At 47.3% G+C, this 27,128-nt stretch overlaps 13 protein-coding genes across 13 annotated transcripts; 9 read left to right on the top strand and 4 right to left on the bottom strand.

The window, feature by feature from the left end:
- Window positions 1-102: 102 nt before the first annotated feature.
- On the top strand, window positions 103-2,043 carry BT62DRAFT_962393 (phosphoacetylglucosamine mutase; the record flags this gene model as incomplete). Its single annotated transcript, XM_043188641.1, has 6 exons — window positions 103-203; window positions 256-373; window positions 428-817; window positions 877-1,317; window positions 1,368-1,890; window positions 1,943-2,043. 6 exons carry the CDS (start codon window positions 103-105, stop codon window positions 2,020-2,022), a joined length of 1,653 nt encoding a protein of 550 aa, XP_043044065.1. The 3' UTR covers window positions 2,023-2,043.
- Window positions 2,044-2,194: 151 nt separating this feature from the next.
- BT62DRAFT_927847 (uncharacterized protein) lies at window positions 2,195-3,607 on the top strand. The gene is made up of 6 exons (XM_043185366.1): window positions 2,195-2,523; window positions 2,571-2,804; window positions 2,862-3,035; window positions 3,092-3,215; window positions 3,263-3,495; window positions 3,547-3,607. Exons 1-5 carry the CDS (start codon window positions 2,247-2,249, stop codon window positions 3,414-3,416), a joined length of 963 nt encoding a protein of 320 aa, XP_043044064.1. The 5' UTR covers window positions 2,195-2,246; the 3' UTR covers window positions 3,417-3,495; window positions 3,547-3,607.
- An 832-nt stretch (window positions 3,608-4,439) lies between these two features.
- Window positions 4,440-4,991, top strand: BT62DRAFT_1001370 (uncharacterized protein; the record flags this gene model as incomplete). The annotated part of the gene is made up of 4 exons (XM_043176731.1): window positions 4,440-4,592; window positions 4,654-4,664; window positions 4,764-4,776; window positions 4,851-4,991. The coding sequence occupies 4 exons, from the start codon at window positions 4,440-4,442 to the stop codon at window positions 4,989-4,991; spliced, it is 318 nt and encodes a 105-aa protein (XP_043044063.1).
- Window positions 4,992-5,496: 505 nt separating this feature from the next.
- Window positions 5,497-9,559, bottom strand: BT62DRAFT_884109 (uncharacterized protein; the record flags this gene model as incomplete). The annotated part of the gene is made up of 15 exons (XM_043182786.1): window positions 5,497-5,859; window positions 5,908-6,150; window positions 6,199-6,741; window positions 6,796-6,963; window positions 7,018-7,233; window positions 7,285-7,486; window positions 7,544-7,565; window positions 7,689-7,733; window positions 7,779-7,810; window positions 7,860-8,187; window positions 8,240-8,405; window positions 8,450-8,900; window positions 8,949-9,006; window positions 9,060-9,144; window positions 9,191-9,559. The coding sequence occupies 15 exons, from the start codon at window positions 9,557-9,559 to the stop codon at window positions 5,497-5,499; spliced, it is 3,291 nt and encodes a 1,096-aa protein (XP_043044062.1).
- A 652-nt stretch (window positions 9,560-10,211) lies between these two features.
- Window positions 10,212-11,703, top strand: BT62DRAFT_1072618 (DUF947-domain-containing protein). Its single transcript, XM_043178872.1, has 5 exons — window positions 10,212-10,574; window positions 10,622-10,887; window positions 10,937-11,003; window positions 11,056-11,392; window positions 11,449-11,703. Exons 1-5 carry the CDS (start codon window positions 10,218-10,220, stop codon window positions 11,646-11,648), a joined length of 1,227 nt encoding a protein of 408 aa, XP_043044061.1. The 5' UTR covers window positions 10,212-10,217; the 3' UTR covers window positions 11,649-11,703.
- Window positions 11,704-11,728: 25 nt separating this feature from the next.
- Window positions 11,729-14,196, top strand: BT62DRAFT_927845 (uncharacterized protein). Its single transcript, XM_043185365.1, has 5 exons — window positions 11,729-12,894; window positions 12,943-13,027; window positions 13,081-13,626; window positions 13,691-13,870; window positions 13,926-14,196. Exons 1-5 carry the CDS (start codon window positions 11,806-11,808, stop codon window positions 14,090-14,092), a joined length of 2,067 nt encoding a protein of 688 aa, XP_043044060.1. The 5' UTR covers window positions 11,729-11,805; the 3' UTR covers window positions 14,093-14,196.
- Window positions 14,197-14,232: 36 nt separating this feature from the next.
- BT62DRAFT_521722 (uncharacterized protein) lies at window positions 14,233-15,640 on the top strand. The gene is made up of 3 exons (XM_043181246.1): window positions 14,233-14,708; window positions 14,852-15,107; window positions 15,161-15,640. Exons 1-3 carry the CDS (start codon window positions 14,428-14,430, stop codon window positions 15,437-15,439), a joined length of 816 nt encoding a protein of 271 aa, XP_043044059.1. The 5' UTR covers window positions 14,233-14,427; the 3' UTR covers window positions 15,440-15,640.
- On the bottom strand, window positions 15,522-17,152 carry BT62DRAFT_916933 (uncharacterized protein; the record flags this gene model as incomplete). Its single annotated transcript, XM_043184018.1, has 4 exons — window positions 15,522-15,616; window positions 15,706-15,870; window positions 15,917-16,964; window positions 17,018-17,152. 4 exons carry the CDS (start codon window positions 17,150-17,152, stop codon window positions 15,522-15,524), a joined length of 1,443 nt encoding a protein of 480 aa, XP_043044058.1.
- Window positions 17,153-17,228: 76 nt separating this feature from the next.
- On the top strand, window positions 17,229-18,992 carry BT62DRAFT_521883 (peroxisome membrane protein). The gene is made up of 5 exons (XM_043181248.1): window positions 17,229-17,651; window positions 17,700-17,967; window positions 18,018-18,400; window positions 18,451-18,640; window positions 18,692-18,992. Exons 1-5 carry the CDS (start codon window positions 17,519-17,521, stop codon window positions 18,831-18,833), a joined length of 1,116 nt encoding a protein of 371 aa, XP_043044057.1. The 5' UTR covers window positions 17,229-17,518; the 3' UTR covers window positions 18,834-18,992.
- Window positions 18,993-19,007: 15 nt separating this feature from the next.
- BT62DRAFT_521802 (uncharacterized protein) lies at window positions 19,008-19,911 on the top strand. Its single transcript, XM_043181247.1, has 6 exons — window positions 19,008-19,097; window positions 19,146-19,205; window positions 19,280-19,343; window positions 19,402-19,513; window positions 19,566-19,599; window positions 19,660-19,911. The coding sequence occupies exons 2-6, from the start codon at window positions 19,199-19,201 to the stop codon at window positions 19,860-19,862; spliced, it is 420 nt and encodes a 139-aa protein (XP_043044056.1). The 5' UTR covers window positions 19,008-19,097; window positions 19,146-19,198; the 3' UTR covers window positions 19,863-19,911.
- On the bottom strand, window positions 19,789-20,952 carry BT62DRAFT_984950 (NAD(P)-binding protein). Its single transcript, XM_043189898.1, has 6 exons — window positions 20,849-20,952; window positions 20,637-20,793; window positions 20,433-20,586; window positions 20,289-20,382; window positions 20,047-20,237; window positions 19,789-19,996 (listed from the first exon to the last, which is right to left on the bottom strand). Exons 1-6 carry the CDS (start codon window positions 20,911-20,913, stop codon window positions 19,887-19,889), a joined length of 771 nt encoding a protein of 256 aa, XP_043044055.1. The 5' UTR covers window positions 20,914-20,952; the 3' UTR covers window positions 19,789-19,886.
- Window positions 20,953-21,723: 771 nt separating this feature from the next.
- On the top strand, window positions 21,724-24,024 carry BT62DRAFT_1001363 (splicing factor, CC1-like protein; the record flags this gene model as incomplete). Its single annotated transcript, XM_043176730.1, has 12 exons — window positions 21,724-21,776; window positions 21,828-22,445; window positions 22,495-22,710; window positions 22,763-22,897; window positions 22,946-22,993; window positions 23,043-23,180; window positions 23,230-23,299; window positions 23,357-23,429; window positions 23,482-23,566; window positions 23,618-23,683; window positions 23,735-23,840; window positions 23,890-24,024. 12 exons carry the CDS (start codon window positions 21,724-21,726, stop codon window positions 24,022-24,024), a joined length of 1,743 nt encoding a protein of 580 aa, XP_043044054.1.
- A 389-nt stretch (window positions 24,025-24,413) lies between these two features.
- On the bottom strand, window positions 24,414-27,000 carry BT62DRAFT_1001362 (MFS general substrate transporter; the record flags this gene model as incomplete). The annotated part of the gene is made up of 19 exons (XM_043176729.1): window positions 24,414-24,535; window positions 24,571-24,674; window positions 24,726-24,762; window positions 24,817-24,831; window positions 24,884-24,970; window positions 25,020-25,107; window positions 25,156-25,191; window positions 25,248-25,833; window positions 25,892-25,925; window positions 25,983-26,046; window positions 26,110-26,168; window positions 26,219-26,253; window positions 26,306-26,313; window positions 26,371-26,446; window positions 26,499-26,512; window positions 26,564-26,590; window positions 26,651-26,674; window positions 26,728-26,791; window positions 26,852-27,000. The coding sequence occupies 19 exons, from the start codon at window positions 26,998-27,000 to the stop codon at window positions 24,414-24,416; spliced, it is 1,629 nt and encodes a 542-aa protein (XP_043044053.1).
- Between the last annotated feature and the right edge of the window lie 128 nt (window positions 27,001-27,128).

Here is a 27,128-nt window from a genome sequence, read left to right as displayed (position 1 = left end):
AAATTAGTGCGTCATAGCCACGTGCAGTGCTTTCCTGTGCCCAGAGGGGGCTTCACAGCTCCTTCACTTTCTTCCTCATCGTCGACACCTTCATCGTGCAGTATGGCCTCTCTTCCTCGCAAAGAAATCCAATCTCTATCTGATCTTCATCCAAAGCCGGAGAATGTCACTTTCCAGTATGGTACAGCCGGATTCAGGACATTGTACGTTCTTGATTCGAGCCGATACACGATAATCTGCTCACTGGTATTTCAGGGCATCAGTATTGGACTCTGTCCTATTCAGAGTAGGCATCATCGCTGCGCTGCGAAGCAAGAAACTTGATGGCAGGACCGTCGGGGTAATGATAACGGCGTCCCACAATCCTGAGGATGTACGTTTCGTCCTCGTACCTACGTCTGTCCCACCTTAGTCGTTGCACCCGCAGGACAACGGCGTCAAGATAGTTGATCCGCGAGGTGAGATGCTCGAAGCTTCGTGGGAAGGACACGCCACTGTCCTGTCCAACGCTGTGACATCGGCGGACTTTGTCTCTGCTCTAGAGAGTTTCGTTCAAACAGCTAAAATCGACTTGTCGAAGCCAACTCGCATCGTTTACGCGAGGGATACGCGACCGTCTGGGCCGGCGCTTGTAGCCGCTCTGGAGGATGGTTTCAAGGCCATTGGTGCCGATGCGAGGAACGCCGGTGTTACTACCACTCCAATTTTGCATTACTTGGTCCGAGCTATCAACACCAAGGGCACAGAAGAGTCGTACGGGGTCGACTCCGAACAAGGTTACTTTGAGAAGCTCAGTGGTGCTTTCAAGAAACTTGTCGTGGGTATACCTCTTAAGGGTTTTATTTGCACCAACTTGACCATATCATCTCTCTTCAGGCTGGGAGGCCCACACCGCCAACGTTGCTCATTGATTGTGCTAATGGTGTCGGTGCCATTGCTGCCTCACAATTATCTCAATACCTGGGCGACACCCTTCCATTTTCTTTGGCGAATACCGCGACAACCACACTTGGAGTCTTGAACAAGAACTGTGGTGCAGATTTTGTCAAGACGACCCAGAAACTCCCTCCGTCGTTAGCAGACAAATTGCAGCCTGGTGAACGTGCCTGCAGCCTTGACGGTGATGCTGATCGCCTAATGTACTTTTATCTCGATGAACGTGGCCATTTCCATATGCTCGACGGGGACAAAATCGCGGCGCTGGTTGCTGCTTTTATTGTCGATTTCGTGAAACTTGCGGGTCTTGAAAACGAGATCAAGGTCGGCATCGTGCAAACAGCTTATGCCAATGGAGCATCGACAAAATACCTCCTTGAAGTATGTTGTTCTCTAACTCATATAATCTACATACTTATCAAAGAACAAAGCGTCTTCCTGTCAAATGTGTACCTACTGGCGTGAAACATCTGCATCATGCCGCGGAGCACTATGACATTGGTGTGTACTTCGAAGCCAACGGACATGGCACAGTTCTCTTCTCGGACACTACGTTGGCCACACTGAAATCACATCAACCTCTGTCGCCTGCCCAGTCCGGAGCTCTAAAACACTTGATCAGCTTGACTGAATTGATCAATCAGACGGTTGGAGATGCACTTTCCGATATGCTTCTCGTTGAGGTCGTCCTTGCCCATAAATCGTACACCGGTGTCGAATGGGACTCGCTCTACGCGGATTTGCCTAACCGCCTTGTCAAAGTAGTCGTTGGTGACCGGAATACCTTCCTTACAGAGGATGCTGAACGACGTTTAGTGAGCCCTCCGGGACTCCAGCAAAAGGTTGAGGAGCTAGTCAACTTGTACCAAGGTGGCCGTTCCTTTGTACGCCCTAGCGGCACGGAGGATGTGGTTAGAGTATACGCCGAGGCTGCTATACGGGCTCAAGCTGATGGTGGGTGCTTTCTTCGTATTGAGAGTTCGTCTACTTCAATCCGTACGAATAGAACTCGCGTTCAGAGTCGCCGGACTCGTCTACGATGAAGCTGGTGGGGATGCTGCTCAGCGACCCAAAGAATTTTTGTAAAGATGGGAGGTACTGTCAATCATTTTCAAGTTTGAGCGATGGAATGGACATAATAATTGTACTCAGTAAGATCGATAGTAGTTGTAACTTGAAATTTTCACAACCATTTAAGCGCGTACGTGGTCACACGTCACTAATTACGTTAGGAAATAGGTGCCCGGAAATAGCCCAGATTGTTCTGCACAGTGCACCTTGACAAATTTCTTTCCTTCTTCAATGCCACGATGGTCGTCGTGGCTTTTCTCTTCCTTCGTTTGATTCACGCATTATACTCTATTGCCATCTTTGCGTCTTCGTGCTGGAAACGTTTCAATTCTGTTCCTCCTCTTCCTCTTACAGCACCGCGTCGCCGTATACCAAAACACTTGGCCGTGCTTTTCGTTCCCGACCTCGACATACATCCCGACATTACCCACACATGTCTATTGGAAAGCGTCTACAGAACCGTGGACTGGTGTCGTGAATTGGGTATTGAAAAGGTTACAGTATACGACAGTGAAGGTATGTTCTTTGATGTGCTCACGGGGCAACATTCTCAACGAGCATAGGGTTACTTCAGGCGTCAGCTACTACTATTCAACACCATATAGCGTTATCATCGAAGCCTTATGAACCAGCCATGGACCACGAATATCCCCCGACACCTCCCTTATCGGAACCGGATTCCAGGCCAGTCTCTCCAGAGCAAATTCCAGAAGTCAATCCATATATGATTATATCTCTCCCCCGCTCTTGCTCTGAGGCTGTTTGTGAGCCCAAGTCCGGGCGACGGAGACGTACAGGTGCGTACACATCTCCATGAGCGTTTTTTTATGTTACACTAAAACATTCATGTGTAGCTGCGCGCAATTCATATGGACCAATGACGCTGCATATCGTCTCCTCGTCGTCATCTAAACCTGTAATTGCTGCGGCTGCACATTCCATTTGCAAATTAGAAAACTCTTATTCAAAAATATCAAATATCGATGACTTTAAACTTTCTGTTGCTGAGTTGGGCCAGAGACTTGAGGGTATGGAAATTTTTATACTTTTTCTGTCTATCACTGATGTTGAACAATATATGTAGGAAAGGACGGATTTCCTCCGCCTGACTTCATGATTGTCCACCCAATGTCTCCATCTAAATATAACCGCACACCTTTAGAATTGCACGGATTTCCTCCCTGGCAGACAAGACTTACTGAAATACAGTGGGTTGCTTTCACTTTATCAGATGACCAGCTCTGATGTTTCCCAGCCATAATCGACATATAAAACGGCACGCCGCTTGGATAACTTGGGTCCTCCCTCAGAGATTCTACTCTGCGAGATGGCCTGTCCCACTAACGGAAATGGCATTCAGAGATGCTCTTGACGAATTCGCCGGTGCTGAGATGCGGTTCGGGAAGTAGCCTTGTGTATGGATTTGTTATAATAATATCGGACATTTATATACGTTAAAATGCATATGGCGAACGATCAACAACATCTGTGAGTGTTGGTGAAGGTGATTCCTATCCATCGGCTTATGCATAAAGCTAGGCTTGTGTTGTGCATACTTGAACTTAGTTGCACCTGGCGGTAGCCATAATATTGCCGCGGTACAAATCCGGTTTATGACTTTCGCCCGGCCTGCCTTTGTGCACTGCAAGTATCTTGCCATGCATCATACAATTCTGTGTATTCGATAGACCGTCCAACATATCAGACCACTCTGTGTTCAACCGGCGTTACCTCATTTCAAACGGAGATACTCGATCTGATCCACCAATACAGCAAATTGTTTTCTATCAATCCGGAAGAGGTTCTGAGCCAAGCTGATAAAGTGGAGGAAGCCTACGCTTTTATTGCCCTGTTTGTTCTCTTTTTTTTTGTTTCTTTAACATAGAGTCGCTGAGCAGCTTTCAGAAACCATTTTCCAGGTGATGAAGTATGCAAACATTTTGTGTAGGAAATCAAGTGTAAGCGCATTCATTCATTGCCTTTAGATATTTCTATTCGGATTTTCTAGGGTAAATAAAGAATAATCCAGTCTCTTACATCCTAGTGACTCTGTAGGGTGCCTATACGACGCGAATGGTGGCCATATTCATCGTACGAGACCTTGTCCTGCTCTTCGCCTTTGATCGTACTGGATTTTGTTGACAGGGGGCTATCGGTCTCCTTGATCGCGCAGATATGGATAACTTTTCTCGAATCTTTGTTGCCTACTAACGTATCGGTAAGACTGATTACGAACAAGGTACGCTTTTGCAGCGGTTTCAGAAGTGTTGGTGCTTACTTGCTATCAAAAAGAGCGACGAAGACTAAGAGATGAGCTACATGCTTTCACGAAGCCAAGTGCACATGGGCTGCAACGCGTGAATAGTCCGTTTTCCATCAAGTGAATATAAAGGACCGCAGGTTTCTCCCTGTTTATAACAATATTTCCTTAGATGCGTGGCGTATTCGAGACTGTCGGTTCCCTCGGGCTTCCTGACAAAGTTACTCTCAATCTCAAGAAAGCGAGAGAAATATTTGGGTTTCTCGTTAGAACTTTAGGACATCTCGAACGGGCATTGGCGCTGAATGAGACTCGTCGAGATTTCGTAAGGGAAGTTTGCCTGAGCGTCATGATTTGCTGACTTCGTTTGCTCGTTGGTATCATAGGATTGTGCGAAGTATGAGCGAGCACATGATGATCTCAGGGAAGGGCAGATCCTCAAACAGCTCAGTTGAAAAAAAAGAACTTTTTTTCTTCTGACGTGATTGTCTATTAGTGCCGGTTTAGTGGTAAGTCCCTTGAATATATACTAGGTATGAAGTCTGAAAAAGCAAATGTCCTTAGGGTATCAATCAGATATAAGCCGGCACGTCTAGTCATTCGTCAAATCCATAAATCCCAGATATCGAGACCACGACCTAGCAGACATAATGTTGATTTGGATGGCGGTAAGAACCAGACATCACCTCCCGAATATCAGGCTGACCTCGAACTGGCGGGCTAACGTTCCGTACATGTTGTTCCTAGACATGAAATAATATACGTTCCGTTCCTTCGCCCGTTGCACCTTGGGGAGCTCAGAAGCCACATAAGTAATTTAAATTATGTTTTCAAGTTGTTTGCATTGACTGATCATAATTCTTAGCCCTAGAACGGGCTTGTCCTCGTTGTATGAGCGCAAATTTCCTCTTAGGTTTAAGAACACTACCAACGAAACCATTCATTCGTCTGTGCTTGTTTGAAGCTGTTGCAGCAGGACACACCGTGGTGGAGGACCTTCTTCTATTAGAAAAGGAGTTCAGGGACGATTGGGCCGTCGAAAGAGAGCCTCAGGATACTTCCCCGGCACTGAGTGAGAAATATTTTGTACAAGAATATTGCATTATTGCCTGAAAGCTTCACGTTTAATTACGCTCATGATGTCTATTTTGCTAAGCCCGATGGTTTCACAGTAAATAAATCGTTACGATACAATTCTCATTATGTCGTTCAGTTGTTACCATAAGTTATCAAGTTAAACCATCGACGTAGCTTCCTCCAAAGTTGGAACCATGATCAAGCAGTACGTATCGTCCATTTTCCATCTGAATGTCGAGTGAAAGGCCCTGTGACGCTACACCGGATCTCCAAAGCGGAGTAATTCCTATCCACGCACCAAGCTTGGCAAGGAAATGGCTTCTCCGTCTTGTCCCCCTGTGCACAGGGTCACTAAGCAAGCCTTCCCATCTATATGTAGGCCTAGCACGAATAGAGGAATTGTCATGATCTGTCCCACCTCCTGTACCTAACGTTGAAGGTTGAACCAAAGTCTCAAGGTCTACATCTTCCATATCCAACTCTGAGTGGTCCTGTCCAATATGGAATAAAATAGCCTGACGGAGCATGAGAAATTATACAAATAGGTCGAGAAAAAGACATACTCTGCTAGACCCACGAAACACGGTTTCATTCAGCCGCAAATATAGTTTGTTCAGGAAGCCAGAGTAAAAGAAATCGCCCCAACGCGGCGACTTTGATAAAAGACCTCGCTGCATGAGAAATGCCTCTAGCGCTGCTCGAGGAAGAGGAGTGTACGCAATAGATGTGGGATAAGATGGATTGAAGTCAACCGCATGGAGCTCTAATCCTGATATTGTGTCGTGATTTCGTCGCCATAGATCGTCCTATGGGGATATAAATTATGTGAAAACAATATCTTTCCAAACACATACCCAGAATATATACCACCAAGTACTTGTTTCATTGACAGATACAGCCGAAAACCGAGTATAAGCTGCTGAGAACACCTCCTCGCTTCCGGACATTAACATTCGCATTCGTGGATCTTTCTCCATCTCTATGGAACTAGCCGTAAGGCCAGAAGGTTCGCGCGGATGATCGTAGACACAGGACAAAAAGCGATAGGTCAGAGCCTCCGATTTCCGAAGACACTCTCTTCTGTGGTGTCGCCTGTAACTGGCCAACGTAGTCTCGATATATGCGAGTCTTGAAGAAATGAGCTGCCTATTCAACATAAAAAAGCGTGCAAGCAGCGGTGTGAGATCGAAATCGTCATTTAATCCAATAATGCTGCCATCGACATCCAACTTCTTGGAATAAGCGAGGTTGATATCAAAACCGCTTCCTAGCTGGAGACCTTGCCAGGCCAAATGGCCACGTTGCTTGATTCGCAGAACACAATAATCGTAATAAGTTGAAGACTGCGTCTTATATCTTCTCCGACCCCATGATAAAGGGGGCTGCGATCCGATAAGCTATCAACACGTCAGACCAGCTAGCTCGAAATTTATTAAAGTCGACGCTTTCACCGTTATATGCTCATACGGCCACTTGACTACCTGCCCGTCAAGAGCTCTGAGTGACAATCGTATATGCCGCCGTCGACGAATGCTGTGTAATGAATTCTGCGATATATACGCTTCAAGATCGGCTACTTCTTGTAAAACAGCGTATGATCCGCTGTCATAGCGAAGAACCTGGGTGGTGACGTTAGTAGAAAGGAATAGATATGAAACGCATACAAAACGGACTAGCGTAGGGGGGAAGGGTATCCACCAAGCGTTGCCGAAGAAGTTAGCGCATCCCACTGATTCTGGCTTCGTTTCAGACGGGCTTTTCCAATAACAGTCGGGGCCTATGAAATATTTCTGTATTTGGGACTCCAACTTCCTAAACCACTCGTAATCTGGCCCTGATAATAGTGCGGATGCCTTATTATATTTGAGCGAACCAATTTCACGTAAAATCTAGTCCAGAGGTCAACTGATACATTCACTTTGTCGTGAATTTTCTTTCACCTTAAGATTCTCTGCGTGTCTTTCCGCAGGCGTTCCACTGAAGTTCAAAAGATATGGGGGGAATTCAGAGTCTCGAGCCTGCGCGAACACCATGCGTTGCTTCGCGGGGATCCTACACTCGGGACTTGTTAATAGCAGTGCAGTGATTGATTCCTGCCATATACGTCGCTTGGTGTGGAGAGAGAGAGGAGAAAGATCCAACCTGTCGGTTTACATACTTAGTTAGATTGAACTAAATAACTTAGATTAAGTCTCCTACCGGGGAGAAAAGATATCAATGCCTGTCCATGTGACTCAGTACACAAATGCATGACTTTTAACTGACTTACTGAAATCTATCCTGCGTGCGAGCCCTAGGACGTGTTAGTTCCAGAAGTATCAAGTATATTAAAAAGTATACGTACTCTTGACCATCCGACGTACAGGACTCAAATTTATTATAGTGAAATCTGAAAAACATGTTTATAGCATTTCTATAGCGAAAGTAGACTTACATATGCTTAATCCATAAGTGATGATATAAATTCTGAAAGCCCCGTTGAGTCGTGTCTTTGTGGAGAGGGTTGTACACATACATATAAAGCAGATAGGCATTGTAAATCTTCTGCCCAGGAATGTCAAGTGCGACTAACAAAGCAATAATAGCCGTTGACACATAATTCAGTCTGGATGTCCATTCGCTGGCATTATTGACCGGGTCAAGAAATGGTGCAACGATGCACTGAGCCAGGAAGAACCCGATGGTCGAAACTAGGAGCAATACTTGTCGGACGATGAGGATGGTAGAACGGGGAAAGGAGCAGAACAAGCAATTGTCCGGATCAATGACCGCGATGATAACAAGGGTGCTAAACTTGGCAAAAAGGAAAGTGGACTGGTAAGTTCCCCAGCCACGACGATATCCTGGCGACCTTAATGTTACAGGCCACCACAGTCCAATAATTGAGACGCTTACCGCTGTAAAGAAACGCGAACGGGTTTTGATCTCGAGCCAATAGTCGATGGTACTCTCCATCAAGGTCAACGCTATTTCTCAGCCTGCCCAAACTAGTATAACGATCAACTTTGGGGATAGAGTGTTTAATGACACTACGAAGTGCGATTGGAAACCAGATCGTTAGCTACGAAAGTAAGGTCAGCGTCATGCATAAGAACACAGAGTAACACTTACCGAAATAACCACTACGGATGCAAGCACGACCACGACCGGCGCAAAGTTGATTTCATTCTTCTTCATAGTTGTTGTCCAGCAAAAGTCTAAGGGATCACGATATTCATCAGCGGGTCCCAAAGAAGCGACAACAGGCGGAAAAGAAGTCGCATTCGTGTATGGATTGGTAACGGCCCAAAGATCATCAGACCAAACGAGGACATGAACGGCCATCGTACTGAGAGGAAGGTAAAACACAGTGAGGATAAACGTCACGACGAGCAACGCCCATCTTTTCCCTTCCTGTACCGTTTGCTGTAAACCCTCGACACACGTGTAACGATCACAGCCGAGGGCAGAGCGAAAGAAGTAATAAAGGAGCCCGGACGAGATGACGAAGAAAATGATGAGGTACACCAATGATTGGATGAGAGTGGATGCAAAGTTGAGAGCGATAATATTTGGACTACAGACTTTGGTCAATTTTGACACAACGACAGGACTCAGGACTAACATGGTACCAAGAAACAATCGTCTCCATTCACTCAGAACCTGACTTCCCTTCACTGGCGCTGTAATGGACGATCAGATCAAAGAAATACATGAAAGAAATGTGGTAGCAGACCGATCGTGTTCAAGATCAAGGCGAATATTTGCACGGTGTTCGTCAGGCCCTGGAGACTGTAGTACGTAGCGAGTGCACTCGAGCCCTGGTATTATTAAATAACGCTTTCACCAATAGGTAAATAGACGCACCGTGACTCCCAATACTATCCCTACTGCTGATCCAAGTATTGTCTTTCTGTCTTTCCAAGAAGCAGGAACCTTGGAGTTAGTCTCTAGGTCGTCCAGGGAACACCCAGTAAGTGCTAGACGATCCATAGGAGGAAACATGGACTTTTTGTCCCACTTGGAATCGTCCTGGAGGAAATCTGGCAGAGGAAGAGAAGAAAGGTACTTGTCGAGTCTAGGGAGATGCAGCGGGGCAGCCTTTCGAGCGAAGAAAGTGGTAACAGGGACGGGCATGTGAGGCCCTGTAACTTTTTTTGTGTTATGCCTCTGGATTAGCGAGGTTTTCTCTATAGGTGAAAGCGCGAATACCAAGTTGTCTGAATCGGAATCCATGGGTGGATATTGGTCCAATACATAAGACGGACGCTTCGGTTCTTCGCTTGTACCAGAGAGTATACTTCTGCCTTCATGAACACTCCTGCCACTGTTCTTTCTGCTTTTGCTTCTCTTGCCTAGGTTGGCTATGTCAATCGTGAGTTGTCGTGAATCGTCAGGAGTCGTGGTAGCCGTCATCATCAGGGGATGTGGTGGCAGTGGAATCTCTTTGTACATATGGTACCGATAAGAAACATTCAAACGAAACGGAATTCAGAACGCACTGGTAGATGTGTTGTCATATTCTTGGACTTTGGAGCGACCTGGGGATCGTAGGCTTGACTGGAAACTCGTAACCTTAGAACTGCTGGGGCCAGGAGCTGGACTAGACGCCGACAGCGAAGACTCGTAGCGGTCGACAAGATCCTTGACAGCCATGGCCCTTCAGCTTTCCGGAGAGATGCTGTAGAGTGTCGTAGCATCCAACCGGAACATTCGACGAGCTGGTGAGCCGATTTCTTGTTCAGAGTCTTCTGACACCGTGACAGGCACTTTGCATGATCAATTCAAATTAGAAGAACGTGCGCTTGAATCAGTTATCCAGGACGACTCTAGTAGCATGTTCACGTGACGTCATTGAAAAAACAAAATTGAAATAACCACCCTTCCTTTCTGAATGCCTCGTCGTAGTCGACCAGTTTCTCGACTGCCCCCTCGTCGAAATCGTCCTTCAACCACTCCACCACAAGTTATCGCAAAGGTTTCGCCCAAGAGGGTGCGGGATACAACTGAGATCCGCAAGTCAACAGGGAAAACACGCAATGCAGACGAGATCATACAGAATTCTCAGGCCTCATCGTCTGAAGATGATGACTCGGAGGAGCAAGACACTGATCCAGAGGATGAGTCAAGGGGGAGCAATCCCGAGGATGAATCCGAAAATGATATAGAAGATGCTGATGCGCCAAGAGCCGCGCAATGGGTTGACGACGAGTGGGAGGATGCCATGGCCCTGCCCGGACCTTCTAAACTAGTACGTTGCTTCAAGTTTGACTTTTTTTGTGTCTGATGTATAGACAGAGGAAAGAAATCCAAGATAGCAAGTGTGCACTCTGTCAGCGATTCGCTCTGAATAACCGACTTGCTTTAGATATGTCTTTACTCTCCATGGGATCCCTCCGGACAGCACAACGCGCTTTGGTACAGGTAGAAACAATTTCTGACTCTGACTCCGATGAAGACGGGGAAGTAGAATCAGCATTCAAGACTCTTGCAAGTAAGGGGAAGGGGAGGAAGCAATCCGACCATGAGAGGCCTAAATCTGCACCCCGGCAAAATAAACACGCGTACGTGGTGCTCTCAAGGCCCATTTTATCATGTTCACCCGTCAAATAGTCCCATGGAAATGACCTCTAAGAAACCAGTAACTCGGAGACGCACTGTCGTCGAAGTGAAAACAGTTGTGCGTGATGTTTACTTTGTAGATATACTCAATAGAAGCCTTCACTTGTTAGCAACCACGGGACCCAAGATTTTTACCTCTATCAGGCGAATTCTCAGAAGAGAAATACCGTCACAATTACGCGTTTCTAACTACAGCACACAAAACCGAATTTCAGATTCTACGAGAAAACTTGAAGCGCTCCAGGAAGCTCTTGGCGTCGTCACCTAAACATCTTCGCTCGGACAGGGAAAATGAGGTAGAAAAGCTGGAATTGGCGGTCAAGAGAGCCGAAAGCGCCATTAGTAAAGACAGGCGAGAAGAAGTGGAGCGAGGAGCCCTCGATAAGCTGAGGAAGGAGGAGAAGGAGAAGCAGGCACAGGGTAAAGGATCCTGGTGGATGAAAGAAGGTACTTTGCATTTCCCGCTTCTAATGGGTTCATCTCACCAAAAATCCGTCTATTAGCTGACAAGAAGAAATTATTGATGCGTGCGAGATATGATGCACTGGCCCAAAGCGGCGGAGAGCGTGCAGTTAAAAAGGCGATTGAAAAGAAACAGAAGAAAATTGGGCAAAGAGAAAAGAAATCTAGGCCATTCAGGGAAAAGCGCGGGGCGTCAAGCGAGGCTGTGGGAAGGCCTAACAAACGGCCAAGACTAGGCTAGCGTGGGAATGTCTAAACTTAGGCCATCATGAATTTATTCCGTGTCTGTTTTTTTGGGTTCAATTCACTTCACACATGCGACACCGACCTTAAGCGGCATAGTCAACGCCCACTGTAGTCTTCGGCGTCGCCGCGACTGCAGGAAAGCTGATTTGACCATGTCTTCATTGTTGCTGCCTCCTACTGTCTTCCCTCCCCCCAATGATGACAACGACGGCGACGACGATATCTACAGAGGCCCCTTACCCCCTCCCCCTCCGTCACCGCGGCCAGACTCAGTTTTGTCCTCATCGTCCTCATCATCGTCTTTATCCGGTTCAGGTTTTGGTGTCGCCCGGCTGGGCACAATCGCAACCGTCGTGGAGCATGCAATTTCTCGCTGGGCTCGAGGCGGAGTCTCCAGCTACTCGTCCTCGTTGGCTTCCTCGTCCCAGTCTTCCATAGTCACACTTACGCGATCCCAAATGGCTCGGAGGCGGAGGCGTCGTTTGAGCATGGGAAACCTCCACAGTGACCAGTCCGACCGGGATATTGCAGCGCGAATTAGCTTGATCAAGGCTCGGGAGGAGTCGAGGCTGGTTCCACGTCAATTTACGCTATACCTATCTCCCGCATACCGCATCTTCGTGCAAGCTGATATCCCGGAAGGTTCTCAACAAGCACGGAAATTGACCCTCACTTCTTCGTTACCATTTGTTCTCAGTCAACTCGACACGGCTTTGAAAAAGGCCTCGAAAGCTCGCAGATACCAAGAACGAGCTCGCCTTACCAGGATACCCGATACAGCTTCCGTTTATCAAAATATCTTGCTTCCTCAAACCACCATCTCCACTCGTCCAGCATCTCTCGCTGACCTCAACGGAATCCGAAGAAAGGGAAAGCAGCGAGACCTGGAGCCGTCGGTGGCATCGATAGGCATTGTCAACAACCCGTCTCCCAAAACCTGGTTCCTCGATGTGGCTTCCCCGACTTCAGCTGATATGCATGCCATCGGCAAGCTGCTTCATCTTCATCCACTGACTCTGGAAGACATTTTACAGCAGGACCCGAGAGAGAAGCTTGAGCTTTTCCCAAAACTTGGTTATTACTTCATTTCCTTCAGAGCTATTGAAAGCATGGGCAGTCGCGAAGGCTGCCTCCACACTCGACTTCATAGAAACGCGGAAATTGGAGGCAGCCAACCTGATGAAGGCATATTGGGGGAGGCCAACGTTTACATTGTTGTGTTCAATGAAGGTATCTGCATAGTATGTTCAATACCTCGCGCAGATATGAAGAGGGCTCATGTACGACAGTTCCATTTCACAGACATATCGGAGCACACCGATCGTGTTAGAAGCCGTCTTTTCATGTTGGAAGAAGTTCGCAGCTTGTCTTCGGGTGAGCAATAGCTGTCATAACAAGACGACATCCGCTGAAAGCACTGTATGCAGCTTGGATTGCTCATGGTCTATTGGACTCAATTGTCGATTCTTTCTTCCCCTTCTTGGAAGAGATCGAGAAGGAAGTGGTCGCGATTGAAGAACTTGTCTTCTCTCTACGCCCGGGAGCTCGCCACGACTTCAATCCATCGCTAGTAGAGCAAGTCAACAATCCGACGCCACTGTCTTCTGTGACCGTCCATGGTGTCGATAAGGAAAAGGAGCAGTTGTCCGAAAAACCACTACAGCAGGAAGACCTTAGCCTCCAAACTAGATTTTTCCTTCCTCGGCCTCCGCTTCCTATCCTGTTTAGAAGGATAAAGCGTTTGTTTAGACAACGTCGAAAGCAGACTTTCACAATGGATACGTCTTCTTCCCTCAGTCCCACCACTTCGACCTTGCGTCGTATGGCTAAAGCTCGCCGTCTCGTTACCTCCCTGACACGCTTGTTGGCATCCAAGGCCGACGTCGTGTTACAGATACGGAAGCGTTTGTTGTCAGGGCATGAGAAAAAGACCGACGACGCTGAAATCGCTATTTATATGGGAGATATTCAGGGTACGTTTGTGCTGTGCTCTCGAATATCTGATGATGTCGCTCTAATTCGCTTTCCATTATTCAGATCACATTCTTACCTTGCAGCATTCGCTAGCGCATTATGAGCGTATGCTTAGCCAGTCGCATCCTATCTATCTTTCCCAGCTGCGTACATCAGTCTCTCTCACCAAGCCAGGCATGGATAAATCTCTCATCGTCGTGACGGTTGTCAGTATAGGGGTCCTGTGCATCCAAACATTAATTGGTAAAAGTCTTTTCGCTATCATCAAAGTTTTTGTTCTCATTTTGAATCCCCACAGGCCTATGCTCGGTGAATGTCACCATCCCCGGTAATGGCCTGACCCCTGAATACCCGTATTATGGATTTGGAATTGTTATTTCTCTGGCGGTAGTGATTACAACCACTTACTTGTTAATGGTTTGGAGGTGGTGGTTACAGGCAAAGAGGCGGCGTGCGAAGTACTGAATGACGCTCTAGTAATGATATTGGGTATTTATTTGGCGGCCTAATATAGATATTATGGTACTTGTTATTATCCAGTTCTATTGTTCGCCATACATGTACTGAGCAATGTTCTTTGTTCCAAAAGCTGGCGCCGCTACCAACAAAAACTACTTGTAGCGCCGCTGCAGAATGGGGGCTAAATATGGTCCCATCGACTGTCGCTGCTGGGGCCAGACACTCTGGAACATATGATCTGACCCCGGAGTCTGTTGGGAGCCCGAGAGAGCATAGATAACTTGGCTGTGGGAAAATGACGTCAGCTGTACGATCCTGCGGCAGACTTCCCCGCAGATATCATGTCCTCTTCTCGAAAACGTAAGAGCAGCAGCCAGAACAAACGGTCGAGTCAGAGTCACCATGCATCAGATCAGGGCCCACCGGATGCCTCTTCATCGACATCCAATCAGCTCTATATCCAAGCCCATGAAGCAGACATAATACGAGGTCGTCGCGCGAAATCTGCTGCAAAATCCTTAGAAGTGAACGTTGGTGCAAGTCGTTCGATAGGCGACGGTCTTATACACTTGGGTGAACATGGGAATAATACAGACAAACCCGATATTCTCTGGGTGGACAGGTATGAGTGTTCCCTGTTGTCTCGATATATACTTTGAATCGTTCAGAACTGCTTATCTAGCCAAGGATTCAGATTGTTTCTTTGAATTTTCATCCCTATCCTATCTGTAGGCCGTAACAATTCTGACAGCTTCTTGACTACAGATACGATGCTCGCTTGCTTCTAGATGATAACGACGTCGAACGTGCAGGACGTTCTGTTCTTCCAGAATCACCTGGCGGGTGGTCTGATTTACCTTCAGACACAGAAGACACCTTTTTCTTTTCTTCCGAAGAAGCGGATGACTACCGTCGGGAGAAGAAGAGACGCCTCAACGATGAAGCCAGAGAGGAGCGACTACGTGCGCGCCTCGCTGAAGATGGGGACGAGGACGAACAATGGGGAGGTAGCGACGAGGAGGTACAGTTCTTATGCATTAAACTACATCCTCGATTTCTTGATGCAATTGTCAGCCCGAACAATCTGTGAAAGAGGTTATGCGCAGGACAGCAAAACTTATTTTGTCAGCAACAAACCCAACTCAGATGGAGATGAAGGTCCTGGTTGATTTCGGTGACAAACAGCCAGCTTTTGCATTCATGAAAGGTCGATGGGGCAGAGCCTGGAACACCATCAAAGCAACAACGCGATTGCAGTTGGCAGAGGAAGAAATACAGAAAAACACCAGCACCGGCCTGGGCGGGCTCGCAGATTATGGAGACAGCGACGCTGAAAGTTCGGACGGCGGGTAAATGTCGCGAAGTGTCCGAGAAAGTCTAAATCACACAGGATATCCATGAATATGTTGTCCGCCTCACTGAACTATCGTAACATTCATGTGTCGTCATCTCCGTCCCAATCGCCGTAGTCGTCCTCGTCCTCGTCCTCGTCCTCGTCCCCGTCCTCATCCCCGTCCTCATCCTCTTGTACTGCAACAAAGTAAGCGAAAAAAGGGCCACGAAAACTCTAAGTAAGCACTTGCCTTGATCCAGGAAACTGCCAGGTTGGCCAACATAACAGTTCCCAAATGCTGTTACCTTCTGCTTATGATCAGAAATGATGGCATCCACTGCCCGAAAATGCGCCGGATCTGCTCGAATCTCCTCCAGACTCTTCGTCAACTCGCGGTGCAGTATGTCAAGTCTAGAGACATGTTCATCGTAGTTCTCGCCCCATGTGGAATCTGACACGAGTCAGAATACATCAGTGAAATTCAAGATGGTACACACCAGGTTCTTCTACCACCACCGGTTCAGGGGTTAGAGGTCTCTTTGGTAACCGCTCTGTCCACTCCCGATCATCAGCCCACGATACCGTCTTTACAGAATCACCAACGCTGGACCGTTTGATGCAACTCCTCCGGCGGACCAAGGGGGGTCTAGTTGCAGGTGGTTCCTGCCCAAGTTCGGTAGCAGTCGAAGATTCTGCTTCCAAAATATCTTTGACCAGAGATGTATCTGATATTCGTAAAAGGTGCGGAAGTGGTGGCGGTGAGGCGGGAGGTGTAGGCGCTATTGTCGAAGAGTCTGAAGAATCATTACGTTCCTCGGCATCAATGGGAATACTTTCGTGAGCTGGTGGGGCGATGTCAACGTCAGCGTTCTCCGCCTGGACCACATCGGCCTTAGTTAGCTTTGTTTCCAAGTCAATATCCTCCGGCACAAACGCGGGAGATATTGGTATCTCTTTGACTGATAGCTCCTGCTTGACAGCCTCTGTCGGAGGAGAAGCTGCGCGACTAGATGTGGGCATCCTCTTGAGTGACTTTGGAGCTACTTCTTTCACTCGAGAAGAACGAGCCTGGTCCAATTTCAGGTATGGTGCAGCGGATGGTGCTGACACAGCGAGGTCAGGCTGAGTCGCGCGTGCACACCGGACGCAGCAAGAGTTCCGTGGAGGTGCACTCTGTGCAGTGGGATAAACGACCGGTCTACCCTTGTATCGCAATTGCTCCTGGTGGAACCATGTCTCCATCTCCTTCAAACGAAAATTTTCAGGTGCAATCAGGGTCTGGAAGACAAATGGGTCACCACGACCAATTCGCTTGGGAGGGAGTACCCTTGATAGTCGTTGACATTTGCGCATCATCCGGTCCTTTTGAACAATAGGTAGCCAGGATAAGTCAAATACGAGAGAAAAAAGGAGAGTTGACGACACCTTGAGATGCCTGATTTCGAGTATTCGCTCCCAGGAAACAGTAGCTTGCTTTTCTAGCTCCATGACCTCGAGCCTCAAGAGTTGCTCGTACATTGACGCGACCGATGGGGGCAAAAGAACCTACGGCCAAAAATAAGGTCTGGAAAGCGGGATCATGGAGATCAGTATCGTACCTTGAGCTCATTGGGCGTATCAGTAGTCTGGATGTACCTCCAATTTCTCGCAGTGGTTGTATCATAGGGTTCTAACTGGCCTCTAACTGGACTGACCCGGTAATAATCCAGGTGGAAGGCTGAGGACTGGAGCATGCGAGTTGGGTACCCACAACATGTCGACTTGACAAGCCTGATATATATATGCGCGAGCCGGTCCTCGTGGTATGTTTCTCGTAAATTGACATTCCTGTATCAGAAACGAACTTTCCTCGTTCAAGCCATGCGCCGCCACGAGGCGAGAAATCGGAGAATACTGGCATGACATTAAGGGTTCGCAAAGGCAACGAGCTGCAGCGAGTTTCGTTAGCTTCGATGGTCCTGAATGGCGACGCAAATGGAGCGTAAGCCGGCCAGGGAGGACATAGCCGGAAGAAGATACATTATCACGTTCAGCTAACAAATACTGATATACTCGGTAATATCCCACTCTTTTCTCTTTCCTCATCGTGCACCTGGGCCATGGCTGTCGCTCGATACGAATCTTTTCTTCTCAAAAATGTCTCCACAATCTCTTCACTCGAATCTACCCTGAGATCCTTCACCTGGTTTCTACCAGGTCGATTCAAGGATGCTGAGCTGGCTTCCGAAGCACGTCAGTAGACGCCCATTTCTCTTGATGTATACTCAACCATCTAACCAGTTTCGACGCTGCTCAACGTAATGAGCATGTATCACGACACCCTCCTTGCCAAAGTCGTGCGAAGTGATCCCAAGTACCACCCACTTATCCCAGCCTCACTTCATTCGCGTTTCACAAGAGCGTGGACAGAAAAGAGCAATGTATACAAGTGGATTGCTCGGACGCTAGAGCTCATACGGTATACGGAGCTGGTCATCGAGATGGGCTTGCGCCGGAAGGTGTCCTCACAGAACCGGTGGCGGAGCATACTGATCCTTGAGGCGATCAAGTGCGTTCTCATCTTGTCGCTGCTTTCTCTGACTTTAATTTTCGTTTCAGGGCTGCTCTCCGCCTGCTTCTTTTGAGGATCACAAGGAAACCGTTAATGTCGCCTCCAATACCTGAACGAGACTTCGATCCTACCGCATTGCCTCCTGCGTCAGCTTCCAATGCCTCATCTCCTACACTCGCACCTTCAAGCCCTTCATCCTCACTTCCCGCAACGCCGGATCATCTCAAAAATAACCATATACCCTTGTCACCGCACCCGCTGCTGGTGTCACCCCCGCCCTCTCGATCCGAACACTCCGCTGAGGATTATCTCCTTCCCAAAGCTTTGACTTCGTCATCAGTCAAACCGTCTCTGTCTCTCGTCAGAACGCTGTCTGCGCCTCAGGAATGGCTCTCAGAAATTGTGTATATCTTGAGACCTCTTGTCTATGGTACGAGTAGTCTACTTGAGACTTCCACCAGACTGATAAATGATTGCCAGCTACACTACTATTCACTGACCGACGTTCTAATCGTGCGCTTACGACCGCATTGGCTATGGAGCTAATATCACGGAGCCTGCGACGGACTCCACTCACTTCCGCTCAGCTCGAGCGTTCTGAATACGGACGGAGAGACAAGGACATGATTTGGTATCTCTTGCGTGGCTCCATCTGGGAAACTTATACACGGTACGCAGGTCTACATCGCATTGTCAATTAGTCCCTAATCTTGTTCATTAGACCCAAGTTAGAAGCGATAGCCGAGAAGACGTCTCACGCACCCTTGTTGGGACTACTCGGTGCTTTGATGAAGGATTGGATTCCCTTAATCGATGAGTACTATTACTGTCCGTCTTATGCTTCGTCCTTGTTCTCCAACTGACCTTCCGGCTGTCGCAGATACTGCACCTTAGACAGCATGTACAATCACCTGCGGATCTTTCGTTACCGAGGTCTCTGTGCTTTATCCGCCTATTGATGTACTATGTAGTTGTCCTATATGAACACATCTGGGTACGGCCCACCACCGGCCCACCGGCTAAGTTGGAGGTACCAACGTGACATCCATTTGATCGTCTTTATAAATCTTTTCCTGTCTTTTCTCTCGATGACCATGTCGGAAGCCCCTCAGATTCGTCGTATTGTGGTATGTGCTTTCAACCTACCTTCAGATCAAGGTTAGTTACAAGCGTAGACCTCCCACAATTTGAAAGGGCAAGGTACTATTCAAATCGACGCCGACTTGCAATGGGCGGTGAGTTATATGCCTATGCGGTTTTGTCTTCGTTTTAATCACTTCTAAATCTAAGGACATCCCTATTGTTCAAGGGGGACGAGGTGCACCCATCTGGCGTACATTGGATTCTCTTCCCACAAATGATAACAATTCTTCGTGCGTTTCAAATAAGCGCACAGCTTCTGAAGTCTGAAATACATCTTCAATCATACAGTGAAGACGGGATACTGAGGACCCTCAATCCGTACATCAATCTTGGAATCGTGCCCTCGAATGGGTCCAACTGCGCGGCAACCGAGTTACCACCTGGTGCTGTAACACCAATGGTAGAGATACATTTCTTCTAATGACTGTAACCTGTATTTATTTTCATGACAGCATCGGACTTCGTCTCTGGATTACAACATTCTAGGTATGTATCCTTAAAGCCTCTGTTGTACGCTATGCCGTCATTGCGATTGGACCTTCATAGTTCACGGAGAAGTTATATTACTCATGGAGGATGGTACCGAGAAGTTGCTCGATACTCCGGGAGACACGGTCGTTATGAAGGGCGCTATGCATGCATGGAAGAATCCTTCCAGCACTTCTTGGGCACGTTGGGTTACTGTTTTGCTGTCCGCAGAACCCGCCTTGATAAACGGGAACACTTTGGCACCTGAGTTGGTTGAGTAGGGCCGGCGGCCCGGTCTACATTGTTCATTGTAAATTACTACCCATTCCTCCATCTACCAGCAATGACGTCCCCGTAATGTATTTCGCTAGATCACTGGCTAAGAAAACGACAGGACCAGCAATGTCATCGGGGGCTTGATACATATTAGCTTGCCGATCATTCCAGTTCGAGCATAGCACGAACCTCCAAGACGACCGAGGGCCGTCCTCTTTATCATATATTCCCTTTTGTCAGAATCAGATAAATCTTCCTTGTTGATATCTGTGGCTATCGTGCCCGGGAGAACTGCATTGGCTCTTATGCCATACTTGCCGAGCGCTATAGCACAGCTCTGCATGAAAGACAATATCGCGGCTTTCGTTGGCGTATAATGGCTGCAACATTACAAGGATGCAGTCGAATTACGAGAGATGTGAAGTACGCACCATTGGAATTCCCCACCAAAGAATGCAGAAATAGAGGAGATTGCAACAATCGCGCCGCCTTGGGGAATTTGATTCTTCATTTGATTTGCGACAGCTGTCATAGAAGTAAAGCAAAACAGCGAAGTGTAAAATTGTTTAAATTACCTTGCACGATGTAGAATGATCCATCGAGGTTAACCTTTCGCGTTCGTTCATAGATTTCGAGAGGCATGGTGAGAAATTCATGAAAGGGACATATTCCAGCATTGGAGACAAGAACATCTATACGGCCAAATGCATCGACGCCTGATTGGACGATCTGAAATAAGATGTTCAGCAGCAATGACTGCCGGATACGATTACGCCTACCTTGGTTGAAGTAGCGGGATCAGAAATGTCGCCATATACCGTAACAACTCGAGTATCGTGGGTTTCAAGTTCAGCTTTCAAAGACAGGATCTCTTCATCTTTTTCAAAGTAATGCAAGACCAGCCCAGAAGCGCCGTGTTTGGCAAACTCTAGAGCACTTTACGATATGTTATCAAGGTCGTTGGATGTTTTCGCGAAAAAAGAAGGTGTACCAGCCGCGACCAATCCCTCGAGATGCACCGGTAATGCAAACTATTTTGTTGGAAGCAAGGGCCATGGGAAAAGAGACGTAGATCCCAAGTAGGGTACGATATAAATAAGGGGGGCTAAGTGTCCGGACCGTCGTTTCCGTTCCTTTCGTCATGTGCACGCCCCTACCGTTCCGAGTCCATAATATAGGTAGGAAGAAAGATAATAAAATCTCAACTGCATGAAGTTCATTTCTGCAGCGATTCACGGATGGCAGAAATGGTATGGCCGCAGTATGCCATCTACTTAGTTTGCAGGAAAATTTGGAGTCAGTACTACTACCACTCCCTGTGACATTGAAAATCCCTTAAAGAGTTTGAAAATTTGCTGCCGTAGCTTCATCGCCGCCTCTTCTCCATCTTGTATTTTTGTATTTAGGTAGATGTGTATCTCAGTATTACAGGTATAAAATTTCTAAGACTTACGATGAGGGAAAAATTACCATTCAACCGTTAAAGTAATATAACATTTCATGAATTAGATAGACATGCTTTATATCCATCTCTGAGAGGTTTCCCGGAAATTTTGGATGGATGGGAAGTTCGGAAAGGACCATTTTTGCTTGAAAAGGCTTGAGCAGCTGTCCCAGTAATTGAATGGTAAAATTGCCCCACATCGTAAGTCTTAGAAATTTTATACTTGTAATACTGAGATATATCCTACCTAAATACAAAAGTACAGGAGGGAAAAGACACGGCAATAAACCTACGGCAGCAAATTTTCAAACTCTTTAAGGGATTTTCAATGTCAGGGAGTGATAGTAAGGGATACCCAAATAAGGTAAAGAGGTCGTGCACACAAGTAAACAAGGCCAAGCAACAGCCCTCGAAAAACGACCATGTCTTCGCCGAATGGTAAGATGGATGTCGACAAATCCCCAGCCCACAAGTCGTGCGTTATCCTGTCTTGACGTTGCATTATAAGCGTTGACCATCTTTCCAGGTCCCGTAACCACTCTACTGACACCTTGCCTACCAAGAGGTCTCATGTATCTCATTCTCGAGAAAGAGAACGGAGGGATAGGCGCCGTGACGATGAGAGGAGAAGGCGAAGTCGCAGCAGAGACAGAGGGAGTGACAGAATCAGAGATACCAACCGGTCTGGAGACCACTACCGGGACAGGGACAGAGACAGAGACAGGGATCGTCGCAGAGATCGGGACAGTCATCGAGGGGAAAGGGACCGAGAAAGAGGGGACAGTCGACATAGTCACCGTGACCGCGACTACGACCGCGATGGAAAGGACCGACGTAGGAAGCGAAGCGAGCACCTAGATGACACTGATGCTCCTGAACCAGAAGAACGGTCGAAGAGGGCCAAAATTTCAGACAGTCGCTCACCTCGCCCTCGCTCTCGAGACAGCACCAGAACGTTAGACCGCAGGAACCGTTCTAGTGACCGTAGAAATGGAGATAGGTACTCGAGGCCACCTCGCGATCCACGGGACGAGTTTAGCGACCCCCCGCGTTCACGAAAGGACTATGGTCGGAGAGACAATCGTCGGCCCCTTGATGATGATCCTCTGTCTCCTCGTCTCACCAGGAGTCCTCCCCCCATAAAGTTTGTCTCCTTTTCTCACCGTAAATCCATTTCACTCATTGGCGAACAGAAGACCATCTCCTTCCTACGAAGTTCCCGTTGATGAGCCATATAATCCTGATGAACCCAAAGAAGACGACTCGGAAGCCCGATCGGTATTCGTATCCCAACTAGCAGCACGGCTGACCGCCCGAGATCTAGGTTATTTCTTTGAAGACAAGCTTGGGGATGGTACAGTTATGGATTCCAGAATCGTCACAGACAGGCTATCGCGCCGTTCCAAAGGGTATTAAGACTCATCATATTTGCCCTCACTTATCCTGACTGGTACCTTCTAGAATCGGTTACGTCGAATTTCGAACGGTAGATCTAGTGGAGAAAGCCCTGAACCTTTCTGGCACTGTTGTCATGGGGTTACCCATCCTGGTACAGTTAACTGAATCGGAAAGGAACCGACTTCATCCAGGTGATGGGTGAGTATAAAGGAGCACAGTGCTATATCGTTATTGACTGTCTCTTAGAAATCTCAACCTTCCTCCAGGTGTCAGTGCTCCGCATGGCGCCATGCAGTATGTTTCCATTTTTCCTGGACAGAAACATATACTGATAAGGTGATAGACTTTATGTGGGATCGCTGCACTTTAACCTCACAGAATCGGATATTAAGCAAGTCTTTGAACCATTTGGAGATCTCGAGTTCGTGGATCTCCATCGTGATCCCATGACGGGCCGCAGCAAAGGCTACGCTTTCGTTCAGTAAGCATATATGTTAATACTGCGTCTTTCCTTGTTAAACGAACAAAAGATACAAACGAGCGGAAGATGCCAAAATGGCGTTGGAGCAAATGGAAGGGTTTGAACTTGCTGGAAGAACGGTGCGTTGGTTCTTATACCATTCACTGCTTTGACTTTTCACTTACCTTTCAACCTAGTTACGTGTCAATACTGTTCATGAAAAGGGCACAGCTAGATACACCCAACAAGACACACTAGATGAAGTTGGCGGTAGGTTGCCGTCGTGCCTTTTGACAAGATAATGACACCATTTCCAACATAGGTGGTAACTTGAATGCAGCTTCTCGTCAAGCGCTAATGCAGAAACTTGCTAGAACTGAAACTCCGATTGCTATCCCCGAGCCTGTGTAAGCGATGATAGAAAGCACATTATATGTCTGGGGTTAACAGATCAACAGAGCAAGGCCCGTTCAAGCTATGGAGTCCAGGTCTGTCCTTTTGAAGAACATGTTTGATCCCGAGGAGTATGTCATTTCTTTTTGACCTTAGAACGTTTGCTAATTCTGACATTCCAGGGAGACCGATGCTAATTGGGACAAAGAATTAGCTGACGAAGTCAAAGGTGAATGCGATAGCAAGTATGGTAAAGTACTAGCCATCAAAGTCGAGAAAGAGTCACAGGTAATAACATTCAACAGTATGTATCAACGTCGTTGAGAATTATTTTTAGGGCGAAATCTACGTCAAGTTTGACGCTGTTGAATCGGCACGAAAAGCGATACAGGGCTTAAATGGTCGCTGGTTCGGTGGCAAGCAAGTATCAGCAAACTTCATCTCTGACGCCATAATGCAAGCACATCAGTAGCCGGTTAAGAAAATTCTGCAGTTTGAGAGATGTTCGTCTTGGAACGTTACTAAAATTATCCTTCTCACCACAGATACACATTTTACAATTCGTTTGATCGTGCTTCGTTTCTTTCTCTGTGACTTGTATCTCAATTTATGTTGTGCAGATCTTATTTGATCAATGCAGAGTGGCCGTCTCCACGCCACATGCACTCATAGGCAGGTTTCATTGTTGACGTTTATGAACGTCTGCGGCTTCTTTCATTTCTGCAATATAGATGCTCAACGAATTATGAGGACTGCGCTTGCATTGTGGCACAAGCGCTGACACTAAGCCAACCTGACGTCGGTATTCCTGGAATAGGATGCAGGTATTGGCAATATTCTTGTTGCCGACGCTCCTACTAATCACAGGCCAGAGATGGCGGCTGGTAGATTTTGAACAAGGTTCGTTTGTTTGGTGTCATACAACCATGTATTGGATGCCTTGTCTCGAAAAGAAGAGTTCTCCCTCCTACGAGCCAATATGCCTAATGCATATATCTGAACTGGGGGGAATCGTGACCGCCCTCCAGCGATTCTGTATGAACATCGGCTGCGGTGAAATTATCACTGATTCCTTGAGCTTTGTTCCTCCTTTTGTTTTCGAGACGCATCCATATTCCCGTTCTGCATGACAGATTTGTCAGACTGAAGGGAAGACGTGAACACCAAGCATACCCTGCTACAAGAATGAGGCAGAAACCGCCAAATGCCGCTGCGTTATTGAATCTTTAGAAAGCAGTGGTATTCATGAGTTAATTAGCATCACCTGAGGTTGCAAGGGCTGCATTAACCAGGAGGCAATCAGTTTTACTACTCAATGGCAGGAAAGAAACGTCTGTAAGTGCCTGGAATATATTTTGGCTCGTCCTGCTCTCTGAAAACATTGGTAGAAATAAGTCCCGACGCATTGGCGATGGCAACTGTACAAGATGAGCGACTTGCAAGACACCAGTCAAAATGTCACAGTACCCATTACCGCGGTGACAACCGCGCGCCGGGATTCCTGAGGCGTATTGTTATTATACCACGTTGCAACCAATACGGAGGGCGCTGAAGCCTAGAGGAAGGGGATAAATGATATGCTTTCCAAGTGCATCATACCTACCCCCATAGTCAGAAGGAAGCAAGCGAAGTATGCAATCTGTACAACGTTGGCCATCCACAAGGTACGGACGGAACCTGTTAATGGAGGCTTACCCCTTTATGTATTACTACGTCAATGGACCCAAGGACAATAAATCCAGCGAGAGTTGTGGCCAGAGGTATGCAGATATGTATCGAGCGCTCCAAGAAGTAGTCGGATGAAAACGTGAGGACCAGGAGCGACACCGTCCCAACTATGTTCGGCGCGACCGTGTATAAATTCGTCTTGATTGTAGAGTATCCTAAGCTTGCGACGATCTGGGGAAGGAAGTTGTTGACAGAAGCCAAAGGGACACCCAAACTCAAACTGATAACGGCCCAGAGCCAGTATAATGGGTCCTTTAGCGGCCTGAAGGCATCACGAATATCGAGTTTTTCGTCAACTGTTACAGAAGAGTCGGCCAAGATACGTGAACGCGCTATAGCCTTCTGGCGTTCAGTGAGGAAAGACCAAGTAGATGGTGAGCGGGGAAGCCAAAAGAAAGCGAATATGGCGAAGGCACAAGTGCCTGCACCTGTGGATACGGCATCAGCGCGTGCACTACAATATGGGTCTGTTGCCTGCCTTCGATCCAAAATAGGTACTGCCATCCATGGTACTTCGTGTTTTTGATTTGAAAGACCCCGAATGCGATAAGACCTGGTGAGAGTTCAAGAGGCAGAATAATTGAGAGAGCAGCCTCGAGGACATGGCTTACTTGCCTGAAAATGCCCCAGCGATCGCAGCCGCGGCTTTATAGCAGACGAATTTCGTTAGTCAATAGACAATACAACAGAACCTCGCCTCACCATAGAATAAGCCAACGCGAGATGCAAGCTCGCTACGCTTGTAGAACGTCGATAGATAGAAAACCTGTTGGTACGGCACGCTTAGTCAAAGAACAGCCCTCGTATTCGAATGTATGATCTATCTTACCACACCAGGCAGCATCGCTGACTCAAAGATACCAAGGAAGAAACGAATGGCGAATATCTCTGTCTTTTAGTCAGACCTTACCCCACGAAGATAGGACCAGTAGACATACGCGGGAAGTTCTTCGCTATCCCAGCAAAGAGAGACCTGCAAAAGACATAGATCAAGAAATACCTGTGCCTCGGCAAAGGTGACGAACATGGAGCCCTGGGGAAGAAGGCTGTAGAAGCCCTGATAAATTAACAAAGTACGGCGGTCACGTACAAATCCTATCATCATCAGAGGCAACACTCGGGCAGCAGAAAATCGTTTGACCAAAAGACTGATCGGCGTCCCAAAGCTATCATAGATAGTTGTCGGCGGTCATTTAAACTTGGTAGGAACTCGCTCACAGACAGAAGGGAACCTATGTGTTGTGGTGAGTCGGCGTAAGATATGCAGATGAATGGATACACACATAGAAGATCATCACGAGTAGATAGTACTATGTTATGATGGGGTGTTAGGCGCATATTATTAGTAGATACCTTCGATGATGCCATACCTGGTTTCCTACAAGGCCAAGGTCCTAAAAAGAGCATCAAACGAAGCCACTCGATGTAAGGTGGATTGTACACTTACGTGGTCCCATCCATCTGTCTTTGCATTACCTACGTTTCCCTTGTCAAGTGCATTGCAAAGATACCTGGTTGTTTGTTAAAGCTTCAGCTACGGACTGATCCCAAAATATAAACTAGATTCTTACATGAAAGTCAAGGGTGGTAGGATACATATGTCAAATAGACGCAGAAGACGACGCTCTTCATTGGAGGAGAACTGCAAGCTTTCGGATTCACCATCTGTAAATTTGTCGTCGTTGGGAAGAACAGTTGCAGCGTCTTCAGTATCGTCCATGGGAAGAGAGAAGTGGAGCAGGATCACATGGATGTGTAGTGGGCGCTATAGAATGAATATACTTAAATGCGTTGGTGGCATATTCGGGCTACTAGCAAGGCGTTTGGGAAGGACCGGTGCTTCCAGAG

This window comes from Guyanagaster necrorhizus (assembly GCF_019112545.1).
Source record: "Guyanagaster necrorhizus MCA 3950 unplaced genomic scaffold BT62scaffold_4, whole genome shotgun sequence".
In the NCBI taxonomy this organism is placed as follows: Eukaryota; Fungi; Basidiomycota; class Agaricomycetes; order Agaricales; family Physalacriaceae; genus Guyanagaster; species Guyanagaster necrorhizus.
This window is presented reverse-complemented; position numbering and strand designations above follow the sequence as displayed.

Excerpts from the sequence above, each read along its gene's own strand:
- BT62DRAFT_927847 (XM_043185366.1), top strand. The coding sequence starts at position 2,247 with ATGGTCGTCGTGGCTTTTCTCTTCCTTCGTTTGATTCACGCATTATAC. Across the intron at positions 2,805-2,861 it reads CGGGCGACGGAGACGTACAG|CTGCGCGCAATTCATATGGA; the intron begins GTGCGTACACAT and ends ATTCATGTGTAG. Across the intron at positions 3,216-3,262 it reads ACAAGACTTACTGAAATACA|CCATAATCGACATATAAAAC; the intron begins GTGGGTTGCTTT and ends GATGTTTCCCAG.
- BT62DRAFT_1072618 (XM_043178872.1), top strand. The coding sequence starts at position 10,218 with ATGCCTCGTCGTAGTCGACCAGTTTCTCGACTGCCCCCTCGTCGAAAT. Across the intron at positions 10,888-10,936 it reads CCCCGGCAAAATAAACACGC|TCCCATGGAAATGACCTCTA; the intron begins GTACGTGGTGCT and ends CCCGTCAAATAG. Across the intron at positions 11,393-11,448 it reads ATCCTGGTGGATGAAAGAAG|CTGACAAGAAGAAATTATTG; the intron begins GTACTTTGCATT and ends TCCGTCTATTAG.
- BT62DRAFT_927845 (XM_043185365.1), top strand. The coding sequence starts at position 11,806 with ATGTCTTCATTGTTGCTGCCTCCTACTGTCTTCCCTCCCCCCAATGAT. Across the intron at positions 13,028-13,080 it reads AGTTCGCAGCTTGTCTTCGG|CTTGGATTGCTCATGGTCTA; the intron begins GTGAGCAATAGC and ends CACTGTATGCAG. Across the intron at positions 13,871-13,925 it reads GTGCATCCAAACATTAATTG|GCCTATGCTCGGTGAATGTC; the intron begins GTAAAAGTCTTT and ends GAATCCCCACAG.
- BT62DRAFT_521722 (XM_043181246.1), top strand. The coding sequence starts at position 14,428 with ATGTCCTCTTCTCGAAAACGTAAGAGCAGCAGCCAGAACAAACGGTCG. Across the intron at positions 14,709-14,851 it reads GATATTCTCTGGGTGGACAG|ATACGATGCTCGCTTGCTTC; the intron begins GTATGAGTGTTC and ends TCTTGACTACAG. Across the intron at positions 15,108-15,160 it reads GGGGAGGTAGCGACGAGGAG|CCCGAACAATCTGTGAAAGA; the intron begins GTACAGTTCTTA and ends TGCAATTGTCAG.
- BT62DRAFT_521883 (XM_043181248.1), top strand. The coding sequence starts at position 17,519 with ATGGCTGTCGCTCGATACGAATCTTTTCTTCTCAAAAATGTCTCCACA. Across the intron at positions 17,652-17,699 it reads TGAGCTGGCTTCCGAAGCAC|TTTCGACGCTGCTCAACGTA; the intron begins GTCAGTAGACGC and ends CCATCTAACCAG. Across the intron at positions 18,401-18,450 it reads CTTGAGACCTCTTGTCTATG|CTACACTACTATTCACTGAC; the intron begins GTACGAGTAGTC and ends AATGATTGCCAG.
- BT62DRAFT_521802 (XM_043181247.1), top strand. Across the intron at positions 19,514-19,565 it reads CTGGTGCTGTAACACCAATG|CATCGGACTTCGTCTCTGGA; the intron begins GTAGAGATACAT and ends TTTTCATGACAG. Across the intron at positions 19,600-19,659 it reads TCTGGATTACAACATTCTAG|TTCACGGAGAAGTTATATTA; the intron begins GTATGTATCCTT and ends GGACCTTCATAG.
- BT62DRAFT_984950 (XM_043189898.1), bottom strand. The coding sequence starts at position 20,913 with ATGGCCCTTGCTTCCAACAAAATAGTTTGCATTACCGGTGCATCTCGA. Across the intron at positions 20,794-20,848 it reads CGAGGGATTGGTCGCGGCTG|TGCTCTAGAGTTTGCCAAAC; the intron begins GTACACCTTCTT and ends CATATCGTAAAG. Across the intron at positions 20,587-20,636 it reads ATCCCGCTACTTCAACCAAG|ATCGTCCAATCAGGCGTCGA; the intron begins GTAGGCGTAATC and ends ATCTTATTTCAG.